This window comes from Cantharellus anzutake, assembly GCF_015039405.1.
Source record: "Cantharellus anzutake strain C23 chromosome Unknown EI90scaffold_67, whole genome shotgun sequence".
Taxonomy (NCBI): domain Eukaryota; kingdom Fungi; phylum Basidiomycota; class Agaricomycetes; order Cantharellales; family Hydnaceae; genus Cantharellus; species Cantharellus anzutake.
This window is the reverse complement of record NW_024067017.1, coordinates 125,928-142,113: the sequence shown is the minus strand read 5'-3', so window position 1 is coordinate 142,113 and position 16,186 is coordinate 125,928. Positions and strand designations below refer to the sequence as shown.

General features: G+C 46.8%; 3 protein-coding genes across 3 annotated transcripts; 2 read left to right on the top strand and 1 right to left on the bottom strand.

Annotated features, from left to right (window-relative positions):
• Positions 1–1,688: 1,688 nt before the first annotated feature.
• EI90DRAFT_3019936 (uncharacterized protein) lies at positions 1,689–2,821 on the top strand (the record flags this gene model as incomplete). The annotated part of the gene is made up of 3 exons (XM_039057424.1): positions 1,689–2,174; positions 2,226–2,340; positions 2,652–2,821. The coding sequence occupies 3 exons, from the start codon at positions 1,689–1,691 to the stop codon at positions 2,819–2,821; spliced, it is 771 nt and encodes a 256-aa protein (XP_038911078.1).
• Positions 2,822–5,217: 2,396 nt separating this feature from the next.
• On the top strand, positions 5,218–5,862 carry EI90DRAFT_3130563 (uncharacterized protein; the record flags this gene model as incomplete). Its single annotated transcript, XM_039064317.1, has 2 exons — positions 5,218–5,246; positions 5,301–5,862. The coding sequence occupies 2 exons, from the start codon at positions 5,218–5,220 to the stop codon at positions 5,860–5,862; spliced, it is 591 nt and encodes a 196-aa protein (XP_038911077.1).
• Positions 5,863–12,974: 7,112 nt separating this feature from the next.
• Positions 12,975–14,995, bottom strand: EI90DRAFT_3019934 (uncharacterized protein; the record flags this gene model as incomplete). The annotated part of the gene is made up of 7 exons (XM_039057423.1): positions 12,975–13,141; positions 13,331–13,446; positions 13,488–13,550; positions 13,793–13,885; positions 14,061–14,120; positions 14,228–14,435; positions 14,764–14,995. The coding sequence occupies 7 exons, from the start codon at positions 14,993–14,995 to the stop codon at positions 12,975–12,977; spliced, it is 939 nt and encodes a 312-aa protein (XP_038911076.1).
• Between the last annotated feature and the right edge of the window lie 1,191 nt (positions 14,996–16,186).

Sequence of the window (16,186 nt, the reverse complement as noted above, 5' to 3'; positions counted from 1 at the left end):
CATCCAAAGGCTTTCTGGGTATGTACCTCATCCAAAGACTCCCAATTGTATGTGTGCCTCATCTGCGAGCTCTCATAGGGGGTGTGCCTCATCTGAGGACTCTAATGGGGTTGCCTACTTCATGAATGCGAGAGGTACCTCAGCCAGAGGACTTCCGGATAGCCAATTAGAAATTGGCTAAGGTGCTGCAAGGGTCAAGTGGACTTTCAGTGATACTTCAATGAGCTGGCTGGGCTCATAACCTGTTGAAAAACAAGGTTACGCCAGCAAGGGTAGGTGATGAAAGTAGATGCTAAGTCTATTAACCTGATGTAAATAACCGTAAATACACAATTCAAGCTTGACTTCCAACAAACCCAGTGGAAAAGCTTGGCATGGGGTTTGGCAATGAAATAAAGGAGGAGGAAATGGAAGTGACCCTGGGTCCCTTGCTTGCAGCCATGGACCATAAGATTCTAGTCCATTTCCATAACAGTTGGTCTTGGTTGTCGGTGCAGATCTAAGCCCTCATCAGCTTCTGTGTCAGGGACCGGTCTGGGGTTGAGAGCGTCTGGGTATATCGTCCAGCGCTGAGGGCCCAGTGGGGTAAGAAGTGGGCACATACGGCAATGGGTCCGGCACAGGCAGATGTCCCTGAAGTGGGAATGGTGATTATTATCATTAGAAGGAAAACTAAGTTACTTACCTGAAGTGGGAATGGTGAGAAGAAGACTGCTTCTCTGGTTCCCACCCCAGGTATGTTTATATACATGGTGCTCAGGTCACATGAGAGTTGCCACGTCGTCCCCATGCACAGCCCCAGCCACCCAGGTATCCCCATGGGGGATCCCAAAGGGATCCGCTGCAGGCGTGCGTGCTGGGTGTACCCGGGGGTCATCTGGAGCATCCGGGGCTGGGTGTGTCATGCAAGGGTCGCGGGTGGGTTAGTAGTACATTGATCAAGGAAAGTCATCTGTGTAAATAGAAATAGAAAGAATAGAGAATGAGACAGAGAAGAAGGAAGAGGGGGAAGGGGAGGGAGGAGGAGATAGGAAGGGGGAGAAGGGGGTAGCAGGTGGAGTGGAGCCAGGTGGAGGCGGGTGAGGCGGGTGTGCCCTGGTACTTTGCATTGCTTTCCTTTCAAGTGTGGACTGATCCTTTATATCAAGTTTGTTCCTTAGGCTCTGGACATTATGGGAGTTTCCAAGTGAATGTGTCATTTTTCAACATTGCAACTCACCCTACATAATGATCCAATGGTGGCTTATGTTGTACAGATCATCAGGATGGGAATGGATGGGTGATGTGTAGCATCAGGGTATCATGGAACGTAAAGCAAAACATTGCATTTTTATATTGCTTTCCATATTAGGGTTTTCAAGTGGATGCATCCACTTGCTTTCATATTACTTTCCATATTAAGGTTTCAAGTGGACACGTTCACTTGCTTTTATATTACCTTCCATATTAAGGTTTCAAGTGAACACATTCACTTGCTTTTATATTACTGTTCCAATGAAGGGACCTGTTTCAAGTACAAAATGACTACAGTAAGGCAGTGCAGCCGATGCCAGAAAAGTACACAGACCGATGTGCAACAGCAGGCATGAAGAGGGCATGGAGGCTGAAGCATTCAGTGGAACACAAGTACGAGCAAAGCAACAAAGAGGATGAAAGCTAGAGGTGAGATCATAAGAATGTGCATAAGCATGTATGGCATCTGTGAGGTTGGACAGAATCACAGGCATACAGCAGATGCGAGGGAGAGATATGAAATACTTGTAATTCTAACCAACATGAATCTGACACCCATGGTGAAAGAACAGTATGAGCTGGGTAGAAAAATTCCTCCACTTTTTATCACTGTTGAACCTTCATCAACACCATTCAACAAATCCATCCATTGTCAAGATCGTTGGATCACTGGTGTGAGTGGCAAGTGCACTTCGAAGCTCATCAGAATGTGCAATGATCCAGATCATCTAGATGATGTTGGGAAACAGACATCCATGTGTGCTGCTGTTCCGATGAATGGGCCACCAATCTGGGTTCAGCAGACACTTCCAACAATTGCCTCTGGTATCGCCAGCAGTGGAGTTGATGAACCGTGCATGTTTCCAGGCAAAATCCCCACCTACAGATCCCTCTCTTCTCCATCCACTCCACCAATCCATACCTTTGCACTGGTTTGTTGGGTGAGCAGCAGAACAGCCATGATGCCAGCAGACAAGACATTTTCCTTGCAGCTCCTGGAGGATAGTATGCACTTGCATAGGCACCATAGCAGTGGACTTGGCCAATGCCTGTTGCAAGGCCAAATTGACTTGAAATGCATTGTTGGCATGTTGAGGTGGAAGGGAAGTAAGTGCAGGGGGGGGGGGGGGAGTGGACCCATGTGGAACAACGAGTGAATTGCCTGCTTCAAGAGAAGAGAATAGAAGATTCAACTGAGGTACGAGGGAAGAGACATCATAGTCATTGCCTTGGGAGTGAGAGGAAGAAGTCTGAGTGAGGGAGGTGTCATGTGGCACAAATGGTTTGCCCCATGGAATGTCAAAGTCATATCCAGACAGCTGGTGGTGCTGCTGTCCATAGCAGAAAGAACAGAGGACCATTTCTGGGTGGGAACTGCACAAAGTCATGCAGTCCATCTGGCAATGAATGCTGTCTAGATGAGCAGAGGGGAACGACCTATGACATTTATCAACATGATGATAAGACATCAATGCCATGGCCACTGATCCTTGAAAAGTCTCCAGAATATGCGGGGGGGAGGGGGGGGGGGGCTAGGGAGCAGTGTAAGACTCATCCCAACACCATCACCATGGGCCACTCTCCCTGAACTTTGGTAGAAATCGTTCATGGAAAGATATCTCCCAACAAAGATCATGAAAGCAACATGGGGATGGTCGAACCCATAGTCTCCTGCCTCATTCAGGCAAAGAATAGGTGTTTTCCCTGTACACCAGTTGCTGAAATGGGGGTCCAGGCACGTTACACTGCAGCCAAGTCAATGGTACATTGATACAAAGGAAGTCGTCCGTGTGATAAGAAAAGAATAAAGAGGAAAGAGAAGAGAAGAGAGAGGAGAGAAGAAAGAGAAGAGTAAAAGGGGAAGAGGGGGAGGTCAGGAGGAGCGGATGGTGGGGCACCAGGTCAGGTGGGGCTGGGTCAGGTGGGTGTGCCCTGACAATCCACCATGTTGAGACGTTCATGCAGTCTCAATTTGACCTCTTCTCACAGTTGGATGCTGTCAGGGGACATCTCACAGGTCCCTGTGACCCCCCCCCCCCCCCCCCCCCCATGGCCCACAACCTAAAGGGACACAGCCCTGTCCAGGGCACACTGCTGTGGGTAAGAAGGTGAGAAGGAAGCTAACTTCTCACCTTCCCACAGTGGCCCAATATAATGAAAACTTCTGAGATATCCAGAAGTCACATGAGGCCTGAGACCCGGGGCCTGGGGCATCCGGCCACACAGAGCGTCTGGCACCGGGCACATGCAGGGGGTGCAATGGCTGGGTGTGCATGCGGATGCAGGTGCAAGTGCCAGTGCGAGTGTGGGTGTGGGCTAGGTCAGGGTGTGTGCCCTGACAGATGCAATCCAGGGCGATTTTCTTCTAGTCAAACAATGTGTGCCGATGCCTCGAACATGAGATGGGTTAACTGAAGCTTCTTTTGAATGGAAGGACAAGCTAAGATGTTGGGGGAGAAATCTTGAGGATCTGATCAACAATGTACATCAAGTATTTACATTCGCTTACGAATTGGGTGGTGTTGGTCGATGGTACTGTCATTGTCACATCGAGCAGCTTCTTTGTGGTCATGATGGTAATTTTTTGGGCATGGATGATGAGCTGGTGGGTGCTGTGTTTGAGCTCCCTTTCCTGGATGACTGCCCATTGCTGGGTTCAACAATGGCAAGGCTATCCTGTCACGGCATTCCTGTCTGTGGGGTTCAAGTTGTTGGGAGTGGGGCCAGTCTTCAGCAAGATTTTGTGCCAGGTGGCTGGTCGAATTCGGATGTTAACAGTCATAAGATGGCAGTTCAGTCCGCATTGCTTCCACTAAGCAGTCAAGGGACATTGTTTTTAAGCAGCTCAAGTTCATACCCATTCACCCAACACCCTGGATCATCAAGCCAGCCCATGGCTATCCAGGTTCGCCTGACCTCTCAACTCCAGTGGAATTGGCCCTCGCAGACACACTCTATCCTCCACACAACCCGCTCTACACAGAGGAGGAACTGTGTTGGAAAATCAAGTCTTTTTTTGGCCATGGCCTCTTTCCTGTTGTGCCTCCAGCCTGTCTTTCACCCTGTCCATCATCTTTGGTACTTGGCCATAGAGTAGTGTCTACCACCTGGCATGATGGAGCTGGGAGCTCTAGTGATGATGAATTCCATCCTCACTCTGAGCCTCCCCATCAAGAAAATGATGAGGACTCATCCGAGTATGGTGAAAGGGTTGAATCGGCAGCTTGAAAATTTTCCAGTGACCAACAGAGTGTGCGTGCCACTGGTCAGCTCTTTGTCAGGGTGTGGGAAACGTTACTGTGACTTGCTGTTGGCAACCATTAAGGTCCACTGCTTCAGCATAACAGCCCATTAAGGGTGGGGGTGACAATCATGGCGAAGCAGGGTTTTGGCTTCAACAACTCATTTGTGAGCATTGCGCCTCATACTGATGCAGCCCCGATATTTCAGAGTACAGGGGATGCGACTGAGTTCAGACAGAAAGCATGGGGGGTAACCCTAGTTGATTTTCAAACTAAAGTACAAGGTAGTGTACAACCGGTATTTAAGTATAACGGAATGAATAGGAATAAGTTGCCAGATCTCATGGAGATTGCAGGTGGCTTTAAGAAGGAACAAAAACAAACAAAGAGCATGGGAGACGGATGGCTGTGCATGGCCATCAAGAAAACATGAGTAATAAGGAATGACTCATAGGCTTGTGATGGGGAGGGATGACAGGCTTGTCCAGGCAGCATTGGGCAGGCAGTGGAGTTGATGGGGTCGAAGCGGAGGAGGGAGAAGGTGTGGGCAGTGGTCACCTGACCGTGGGAATTTCCGGGTCATGACACTCTTGCAAGATGTGCAGGATGGCGACTCACATGCCACTAGATGTCAAGAGATCTGGGAATGGGGACATGGGAAAAAGAAGAGGCAACTGTCTGCCCATGAATACCACATCGTCAGTAATTGGCACAAGTACAGGCCTGATCGGCAATCTGCCAGATGCCCTCAAAAAAGGCTAAGATTGCAGAGTGATCCTGATGTGATGGACATCGATACTGTACAACTGATCCCATTGCTTCAAGCCATCATGTGCCTGCTGCTGCTGTGCCCATCACAACTCCTCCATCCCGTTCCCCCCTTGTGTCCAGGTCATTTCCTCTCCCTGATCGTTCCTCTCCTGGTGCCATGAGTATCAAGACTTCACGTTCCTTAAGGGCCACAAGCCATGTTAATCCTCCCCCATCTTCGGCACCAACAGTCCCCCTCACAACTCCATCCCATTCCCTCCTTACGTCTCCTCTCCCTGATTGTTCTTCTCTTGGTGCTGTGGGTATCAAGACTCCAGGGGTAGGGGGCATGTCCCATGTTAATTCTCCCCCATCTTCCACAGTAACGAGTGCTGAGAGACCAAAAATCTCGTTCCAGGAGTACAAGAAGTGCCATGAGGCACAGAAATCCTCTCTTGCACCTACAACTCACTCCCCACCCTTGGGTCATTCTTCACCTGATACCTCTTCATCACTTTGCAAGACAGGAAATGTTGCATTGCCAGACTGCAATGCACCTGTCGTTCCTCTACCATTCTCAAGGCCAAACGATGAAAGGCTGGAGGCATCGGTGCTGCTGAGTGGAGGCAGTCCCTGACACCCCGACACCCCACCTTTGCCAATCCTTGCATCACCCACTCAACAAACCGCTGCATTGCTAATGGGCCACGGTCCTACCCCTGCTGTAGCCTCGTTGCTGTCCTTGAGCCTAAATCGTCAGGAGGCATCAGGCAGCGGCTTCATTCAATATGTCGACACCATGGTGATAGAGCTGGAGTGTCTTCCTATGACTGCTCCTGGGCATCATGCCATGCCACTGAGTGACCGTAGTGGCATGGCTGCCCCCTCACAATCCATGTTGTCGGCCCTGGTTCCTCTTGGCCACTGGTATTGCCTCACCATAGTTGATGTACAGGATGCAGAGCCAGCTTGGTTGAAAAAGTGCCATGCCCAAGGAGTTTATGCAATGCATCGTTCAAGGAAGGGTGGGCAGCATGAGCCACCATCTATGGAGATGCTCTTCAAGTGCATGGATAATCATGATAAAATGGCTGAGAAGTTGCATTCAGAGGGGAAATTGTAAGGAGTGGCAACCCCACCCCTTATTTCCCATTACATAATTGTATGTCTTGTAATAAACATGTATATACAAAGTACATACAATAGTGTGGGAAAGTGGAAAGAGCAACTTAGCCTTTCCTCCCATACTGTTGCAAATAATAACTTCGTACAAGTTACTTTTGTTGGCAGCCTGAGGAACTAGGCTAACCAGGGTTGGCACCTACACCAACCCCTTACAGAAATCCTGTTCCTCCAACATCTATGTCAGCTCGCTCAACAATCACCACTTCATGTTAGATTTGCCATATGTAGATGTGGCATTTACGCATGATCACATTGATATCATGGCTCTCATGGACATTGCACCTCCAAAGGCCAACAAAATCAATCACCTTCACTCGTTCCTCCAGTACAAGAAATCTCATTCCCTGCTCCCCACAACAGCACCCTCCCCCAATCAAAGGGATCGCACTCATCCTATGGAGGGCATCATGTTTACAGCCACTTGGCTGCAGTCTAGGGTACATCAAGAACCTTTTGACTTGAACTCCATCATTTCAAGGTTCTTGTTAGTGCCCATTCTCTCCAGCCTCAGGACTTGTCAAAAGTCTCAGTGCCTATGTGGCCAACATCAGGCCCTATGGATTTCATGATTTGCTGTGTTGCACGTTGGGCTTATGCTGAGATGATGAGGAATGGCGAAACACCATCTATCACCCACTTGAGTGCTGAGATGCTTCAATACCACCCTTAGGGTAGCAACTGGCAAATTGTGCTTGAACCGGATCTTGATCAGCCTCGCTACATGAAACATGTTGCCAAACCATGGACACATCTTATCTGATGTGATCCTTTTGTACCATTTGCATCATGGACTAATTTTTCTTCTAATTTTATCAATAAACAACTATACTTGAACTACTTAGGTAATGCCATTGTTGCAGGTGAATCCGATAATAATAAACTGTACAATTGTTGCAGGTATATCCGGTTTCCTCTTTGCCCACATACTTGCAGCTGGCCGATGCTCATATCTCTGTGAGATGTGCAATTGGAATGTTTGTACTCTTCTTGTTGGAGACCCAAGGACAGTACAGCAACCAATCCCATCACGTCTGCCCCTGCATAGCACCTGCACCTCATTATTTTTTCTACCTTAAAGGTTGGAGACGTGCGATTGGAGTGTCTGTGTTTTTCTTGATTACAAGTAGTACAACACAGCGACCAATTTCCCTTGTTTGCCTTTATCATAGCGTACCTCATCGCGTTCACTCTTATCCTCTGCACCTTAAAGGCTGGAAACATGTGATTGGAGTGTCTGTGTTTTTCTTGATTACAAGTACAACACAGCAACCAATTTCCCCTGTTTGCCATTATCGAAGCTTACCTCATCGCCTTCACTCTCATTCTACACCTTAAAGGTTGGAAAGGTGCAATTGGAGTGTCTGTGTTCTTCTTGATTACAAGTACAATGCAGCAACCAATTTCCCCCATTTGCCATTATTGTACCGTACCTCGTTGCCTTCACTCTCATTCTACACCTCAAAGGTTGGAAACGTGCAGTTGGAATGTCTGTGTTCTTCTTGATTACAAGTACAATGCAGTGACCAATTTCCCCTGTTTGCCATTATTGTACCGTACCTTGTCACCTTCACTCTCATTCTATACCTTAAAGGTTGGAAACATGTGATTGGAGCGTCTGTGTTCTTCTTGATTACAAGTACAACGCAGTGGCCAATTTCCTCTGTTTGCCATTATCATACCATACCTCATCACCTTCACTCTCATTCTACACCTCAAAGGTTGGAAACATGCGATTGGAATGTCTGTGTTCTTCTTGATTACAAGTACAATGCAGCGACCATTTTCCCCTATTTGTCATTATTGTACCATACCTCATTGCTTTCACTCTTATTCTCTGCACCTTAAAAGGTTGGAAAACATGTGATTGGAGCGTCTGTACCTTGTTGGTTGGAACATCTTGACTGCAAGTATAGTGCAGTAGCCAATTTTATCCCATTTGCCATTATTGTATCTCTATTCAGGTGTGTGCCTTTTATTTACTCTTTCCTGCTTCATCCTTGGTGTTGGGAGCTTTTCTTGCTTTTATGTTACAGGAATGGGTTCCACCCAACCTGAGCCATTCTGCTCACAGGCGAAGGTGGCTGCATAGCTGTTGAGGGGAGAGCAGGAGGAGTTCCGAGGCCAGGTGTACTAATGGTAACTTGGTGCTCTGAGGAGCGTACCAGCAGTGGGTGTGGTGGTCTGCTAACGGTAACTTGGCAGTGTACCGGCAGCAGGTATAGTGGGGGCTCCTTGAGGGAGCCACCTAACAGTTGGCTAGCAGTGACTTGGCGCTCATATGAGTGTACTGGTAGCATGGGTAGTTGGCACTCAGGGGAGCGTACCAGTAGCAGGATTTGTTGGGACAGGTAGGTTGATTGACCAGTGCACGGTAGTGAGTGACTGTGGGAATTTGAGCCTGCAGGTACGTGGCCAGGCATCCTGGGGCTGCCTGAGTCACTCCTCCCTCCCAAGAAGGGAGGAAGGGTTGTAGGACCCAGTAGGGTACTGCAGGAAGGGTAGGAAAATGGTGGCAGTTACAATGTGGTACAAGGTTTTGGGGTTATGTATTTTGATAAGGAAAGACATTTTTTGGCATCTGCCTTACACATTATATGACTTCTAACTATCTAATATAAAAGTCACAATTGTCATATCCATCCCTGTCCAACAACTTCCGGTACCTCCGATCCCTCCAGTCTACCTCTGCTCCTTCTCCACTAACCTCAGAGCTCCCATATTCCGCAATCCCCTCGGTACCCCTCGATGGTCACCACCCCCTCCTTTCAATTTATTGCCTATGCCTCCCTAAGTATGGAGCCCTGAAGACTTCCGGACAGCTCCGATGTCCACTAGCGCACTCCTGCCTCTGCTGGGCAATACACTCGCCTGCCCTGCAGAGCCCACCTTTGGGCCTATCCCTCCTTTCTGTTTCTGGGTTATCACCTGCCTTTCCGTTAACCCCGTAACCCAACTTGTCGGTAATATTCAGTCGGCTAATGTTTAACCCCGTTAGCTCCACTCCGCTTGGCTCCACCATTTGTGGACCCATCTTCGCTGTAACTATATATACCCAACTTGTACATAGGTTACACTTCAGTAATAAAATTGACTAGAGTTTACCCCCCTTCAGTTCTGGTTGCCAGTTAGTAAGTTAGGGCACGGACGTGTTACTTGGCACAGCGCTCCTGGCATAAGTCGCTGAGGCCGAAGCCCTCTGCCATGGAGACTTTCCCTTGTCTCAACCTGGTCTCTGACAACAATGGTCAAGGGAAGTCCCTTGAAACTCAACAAATTCCCCAGCCAGCACCAAAACCCAGTGGGAAAGCTTGGCATGGGGTTTGACAATGAAATAAAGGTGCAGGGACCAAAGGTTTGATTGTTCATAGTCATGGACCATAAGATTCTAGGTCCATTCCTATAACATTTTACCTTTATCATCTGCATCTCAGGGGTTGGATAGATGTGTTTGAAATGACTGCACTTTTTGTGCTTTCCTTGCTTGTAAGGACAGTGTAGTAATCGACTTCATTGCATTGCTGTTAGTGCTCAAGCTCATCATCTTGTTGTCATGTTTTCCTTTTTTAACTGGCTAGGTCATCTGCATTGTGGAAATGTCTGTGCTTTTCTTTGTTGCAAGGACAGCGTGGCGATCAACCAACCTCATCATTACATTTCCATCTCACAGTCTCTCCAATTATGAGCTCCAATACCTCAAGAACAAAACTCCCCCCCCTTGCCAACCAAGTACCCATTCCGGAATGTCCAGTCAGCACTGTCCAGGCCCTTCCAGCGCTCACCTTTCATTCCCCCTTTCACCTCCCTACACATATCTTGACTCCACATCAGCAAACCTGGTGTAGACCTCTCAGACCTCTCAGACCTCTCAGAGCTCTGTGAGCAAATTGAGTCTTTTGCTGTGCACCCTCTACACATAGAGTCAAGAAAATGAAATATATATCTGATTTTGTTCTCATAAGGATGCAGAAGTGCAAAGATAATATGGATAACCATTTTTGGAAATGCATGTAAAATAGCCATCATCATCACTCGAAAAGCTCTATGAGCTCAGTGGGCTCATAGAGCTCATAGAGCTTTGTGTTTTTTTTTTACTAATGAATGGTCTTCATGTCTCCATGGAATCTGCTGAGTTATCTTGGCACCAGTAGTGCAATGGTAATATGGATATATGTTTCTGTAAATGTGTGGAAAATAGCCATCCTCATCACTCCAAAGGCTCCAAAGGCTCCAAAGGCTCTATGAGCTCTATGATCTCAGCAGGCTCATAGACCTCATAGACCTTTTGTGTTTACTGATGTATCCATGGAATATGCTGAGATACAGCACTTTGTTTATTGCTATTTGTAAAATTTGAGGAAAACTCCATTGCTCAAAACTCATCCAATTTTGATGATTCTATCTGTGCATTGGAAAGCACTTAAGTGTGGCAATGTAACCATGCATGTTATGTAGGGTATAAATCAGTTTTGAAAAGTGTCCCAAAAAGAGTAAATTTAAAATACAGCCCAATAAAGCAAACAGAAAGCTGATGTATCCTTCAGATATCATCCATACATCCATACCAAGCCTTTTGAATTGTCAAAATTGGGTGAGTTTTGGGTGAGAAAGGAGATGAAATATATAGTGTAAATTTTTGGATTTTGGAGTTTGCCTTGAAATTTTCAGATAGCAAAAATTTTATGATAGAAAGGTGATTTCAATTTTTTTAAATTATTTCTAAATGTCCTGAAATTTCTCTCCCTAACATTTCCCAAAATTTCTGAATTTTCCCTAATTTTCCCTGATTTCTTAGAAATTTTCCTTTTCTCAATTTTTTTGAAAGTCCCCCATTTCTCCCTGAATTTTCTGAATTTTCCTTAATTTTCCCTGACTTTTTTTCAAGTTTTTAGAAACCCCCCAGTTCCCCCTCATTTTCCTCCCATTTCCCCCTTCAACCCCCCCTCAATTTCCCCCCCCCCCAATTCCCTCTGCAATTCTCCCCCCATCCCCCCCTTCAATTTTCCCCTCATTTCCCCCTCATTGCCCCCTCCAAATGTCACCCCATTCCCCCCTCCATTTTCCCCTATTTTCCCCCTCATTCCCCCCCTCATCCCCCCCTTCAAATTTCCCCATTTCCCCCCTCATTTTCCCCCCATTTCCCCCCTTTAATTTCCCTCATTCCCCCTCCCAATTCCCCCTCATTTTCTCCCTCATCCCCCCTAATTCCCCCCCATTCCCCCCCTCAATGTTCCCCTCATTTTCCCCCCCCATTTCCCCCCATTCAGATTAACCCTATTTATAACCCTAAATTCAGTGTATATGTCAATTGGGTTGTGTGCCCTTGGTGTGCAGTGCCACATGAGGGGTTGCAAGTTAAGTAGACTGTTGTCCAGTTGACCCTAGGGTAGGAACTTGACTGTGGCCAGTCACATGATACTGTAGTCAAGCTTTTTATTTTTTTGCATTTTTGCGAATTAAACATGGGCTCCGGGTGCTCATAGAGCTAATAGTCCTCTGTGGGCAAATATATCTCTATGAGCTCTCATACCTCCTGGTTGGGTTTGCTGATGCATGATGCTGCAAGTCAGCTAGGACTTCAACAGATTCCACAACTCTGAACCTGGCTTACCTCCAAAATGCCAACCTTGATAGCTTGGGGGATGCTTTGAATAATTTTGGGGTATGAATGCTGCCCAATCTCTTTCATTCTTATTTTCCATCGTTTAGACATCCTGATCGTACTCCATTTTGTTTTTATTCTAATCCTTTTGACTTTACAGTGTTGTTTTGGGCTTGGTACCCACTTTGTGCTGCTAAGCTGACCCAACAGGGCCTGGTCAACAGGGGCCCCTTGCCACGATGTGCCATGGTGCAGGCTGTGACTCAAAGCTCTCCCTTATGCATTCGGGGCCCCTTATTGAAAATGCCCTGTTGGGTTGGCTTAGCAGTGCAGAATGGGTACGCTATAGAGCCCCACCCCTGGCTCTCTTGTCCCTATCATGGCCATATAGTTGGCAAGTCTTTCATGGTGTCAAGCACTTGTATATTTTTATTTTTGGCCCTGTGGGTGCATTTGCCCTTATTGGTCAACGACTGTATGGGCCTCCAACCAGTCCTGGATGAGTTGCTCTTCCATGACTTATCATTACGCTTGTTCATCCCCCAGTCAATATGGCTACAATCTTGTATTTGGGATACTACTGGATCCATGTGCCATCAAACCGTGGGAAAGTTCTGGGCAAGCTGCTCACCCAGAATCTTCCCACGGTTAGTTAAGTTTGTCAACCTTGCCTTATATCTCATTTATTATATTCCCTGTAACGCTTATTTTACTGACACCAATTACGCACTGTGATCATTGGTTGAAGTCCCATGAATAAGCAGTTATGGATACTGGGTGCACTGCAAAAATGCATGGAAAATGATCATCCATATGTAAATGCCTCAATGGTTTTTTTTCGGTGGATTGCCCCAAAGGAAATGAGCAAATGAATTAACAGTCGATCAATTCCATAAGCATAACAAGCTCGAAGAATGAATAAACTAAATTGGGCAAGCATTGCATGATGTGGTTGCTTATTTTTTTCATCGCTCATCGCTGCTGATACTTGTTCCAAAACCATCACTACCGACACTTTCTACTGCTATGGAATCACTGATCTGGGATGACAGCTGGGTCCCCACTGAGCTTGCAGAGATCATATCATACTTCCAAGGGCATTCCACCATCCCCATCCCCCCAGGATTGAAAACTGGATCAAGTACCAAAAAACCCTCACAAAAAATGAGGAGAAAAAACAGGGGGGGATCTCCCCAACATCTACATCCCTCTCATCGTCACACTGGTTTCGCATACTTCCTGCAAGGCATATGTTTCAAGGCATTTTCTTTGGGCTCCTTCAGACAAGGCTAGCCCTAATGTGGACACAGTACTTGTCTACCTTCCCAGCATATCCAAATCCTGTGGAGATCCCCAGTCGTCCACAGCGAGTACATGGACACAAGTGCATCCAGTACTGGGTGCAACAGTGCTGTCTCGCCCTCCTTGACTACACCCCTGCAGGTCAGGAAAGCAGATTTATTGCCAAAATAACACACCAGCCCCATGAAGTGGATGGAAGCATTCTTCCCACTTCACTCCTTGCTGGCGATGCAAATCGGCTTTTAAATAAAGCCAAATCATTCAAGACGCTTGCTGGCCAGTGCCACTTAGGAGCGAATATCCTTTATGCTGCATGAGGCCTCCATCAGATTCTCGAGTTAGGATCTGAGTGCCTGGTAAGCCCCCCCCTCCCAGAATTGCTGGGAATGATCCTTCGTAATGATCCTACAGCATGAACACATTCAATGGACAAAAGATGAAAAGTAAGTATATCGTATTATTTCCACTCACTCTTGCTCACATGGCACCAGCTCTCCATTCATAACATTGGCACTGGCTGTCTGTGTTTCTCCTCTTGTCCTTCTCATGGACACCACCATGAATCGGGCTGGCACTGTTCCCACATGGATGTCACTGGCATCACATGTCTGTCAGGGGGCCCCCTTCCCCTCTATTTCCCGTGGGGAGGTTGTGATGGAGAACATCATCCTCCAAGTGGTGGGAGCGTATGCAAGAGAGGGGGTCTAGCAGTACAGGACCTCTCCATCCTCAACCATGCATGGACTTACCTTAACCACATGTAGAGCCCCCAAGCCCCCCCTCTGGACGTTGACCCAATGCAAGTTGACCTCCAAAAACGAAAGCACATGTGCTTGCAGCACTCTGTAGGCCACTCAGACAGGTACAAGGCCCAAGCCACTTGGGCATTGAAGAGGAGAAAGGGAAAGAAGATGACCATGGCTGAAGATGATTGATGGAGGAGGACACAGCTGCCACTGTCACAAAGGGGTCCACCTCCAGAGGGGGGATGATGACTGGCGTAAGTTCATCGCCGAGTTTGCTGTCCCCAACCTCAACAACATCAACGATTGGCCTGAGCTGGTCATCCCTGACTCCACTTCGCATGTTCCCAACCCCACCCCACATCCTTCTCCTTCTCACCACTAGACCAAAAAGGTGCATGTCCAGCATGATTGCATCATGAATGTCAATCTAATCAATGATCTCTTATTCATGATGCAGGTGCTGTATAGCTTCACCTTCTCTCGTGTCTCCACCAATGAGAATATAACTTGTCAATGGAATGGGAAGACATTCCAGTTCCCTAGCAAGCCTGATTCCATGAGTCCCTTTCTTCCCATGACTAAAACCAGCTAGTGAGATAACTAGTTGTTCCCAGGAACCCATCCTCATGCTGAATCACTTGGTATCATCCATCACTTGGGACTCAACCTGGTTCCCCCACACAATGGTGGAAGCTGAAGTGCTCACCATGTCTCCCGAGGGTTTCCAATTTTTGGTAAACAATGTGGGCCTCCTTGTCTTGGTCAGGCCTCCCAACGATACTGTGCTGGACCATCCCCTTCTCCTCTCCCAGTTGAGCAAGACAGCTCACGTGCAATGCTTCAGTAAGTGGCCCTACCTTGAAACATGCTGTCAAGCTCATGGGAATGCTCTCCAGATTCTGACAGCTCCAGATCAGGGGAAGATGATCAACAGTCATGGGAGCCACTGCTACAAGTGATCAACAAAGCTGATTGGCAAACTTCATGGCCGTTGGTCATGCACCACCTCAAGGGGGTTGTCCATCTTCCTGTGGAAAGGTAACATCCATGTTCTACCATCTCTCACCACACCTACCTTATGTCAAAAGTTATTCCACTTTTAATTTCACCTGCACCCTCAAAAAAACCTTTTCCGAAATTTAAAAAAAAAATACTATTCCATTCTCTCTCCTAAATATATCACTCTGAAAACACCCCATATATATATATATATTTTTCACTTACATATTCCACTTTTAATTTCACTTGCACCCTTACCCTTTTCCTTCTTACCCTTTTTCAACTTTCCATCTTTCCAATGAGGTCCCTTCCCTTCAGCGCCCCCCCCTTCAGCCCAACACTGCTCTATAGTGTGGTCTTTCTTCTTACAGTTTGCACACATCAACTTATCTACACCCTTCACCTTGGATCTGAGCTTTGAAGACTTTTTGGTATCGCAAGCAATGAGTGCAACAGCTTGCATTTGCTTGTGTTTGAGATCATGTGTGAAGATGTGGTCAATGGTATCCTGGAGTGTCAGGGAAGGACTGTTTAGAAGAATATCTTGAATGTTCACCCATTCATCTGGTAATGACATAAGGATGGCAATGGCTAAGATTTCATCACTAATTGTCATTCTGAGTGAGTGCAATTTCACTGCAGTCTCCTTTATTTCCTGAATTTGCAACTGGATGTCCTTCTCTGGTAGGATTGTGTTGTGGAAAAGTTGTATAAGGAGGTAAAAGACCGATTTGGGTCCCTTTCCCTCAAAGTGTTTCTTAATGATTGACCAAGCCCCTGCCACTATCTTGATGTCATTTATATAGACTTGTGTTTCTTCATTCACAGATACTAGGATCTGGAGCATTGCATTCAAGTTGCTCTTGTCCCAAGTGTCTTCAGTGAGAGCTGTAGAGGTAGATGTAGTAGTAGCAGTGGCAGTGGTGGCAGCAGCAGGACTGGCAGCAGTAGTGGGCAGGGGATCAGTTGTGACTGAGGTAGAAGTTGTCAGTCTAATGATGGAGCCATTGACATAGCCAAGCAGTCCTTGATTAGTTAGGACAAGTTCAATTATTGCCTTCCAAGTCATGTAATTTGATCCATCAGATTTGAGATAGTCATACTTGAAGACTTTGTTTCAAGCTTAATTG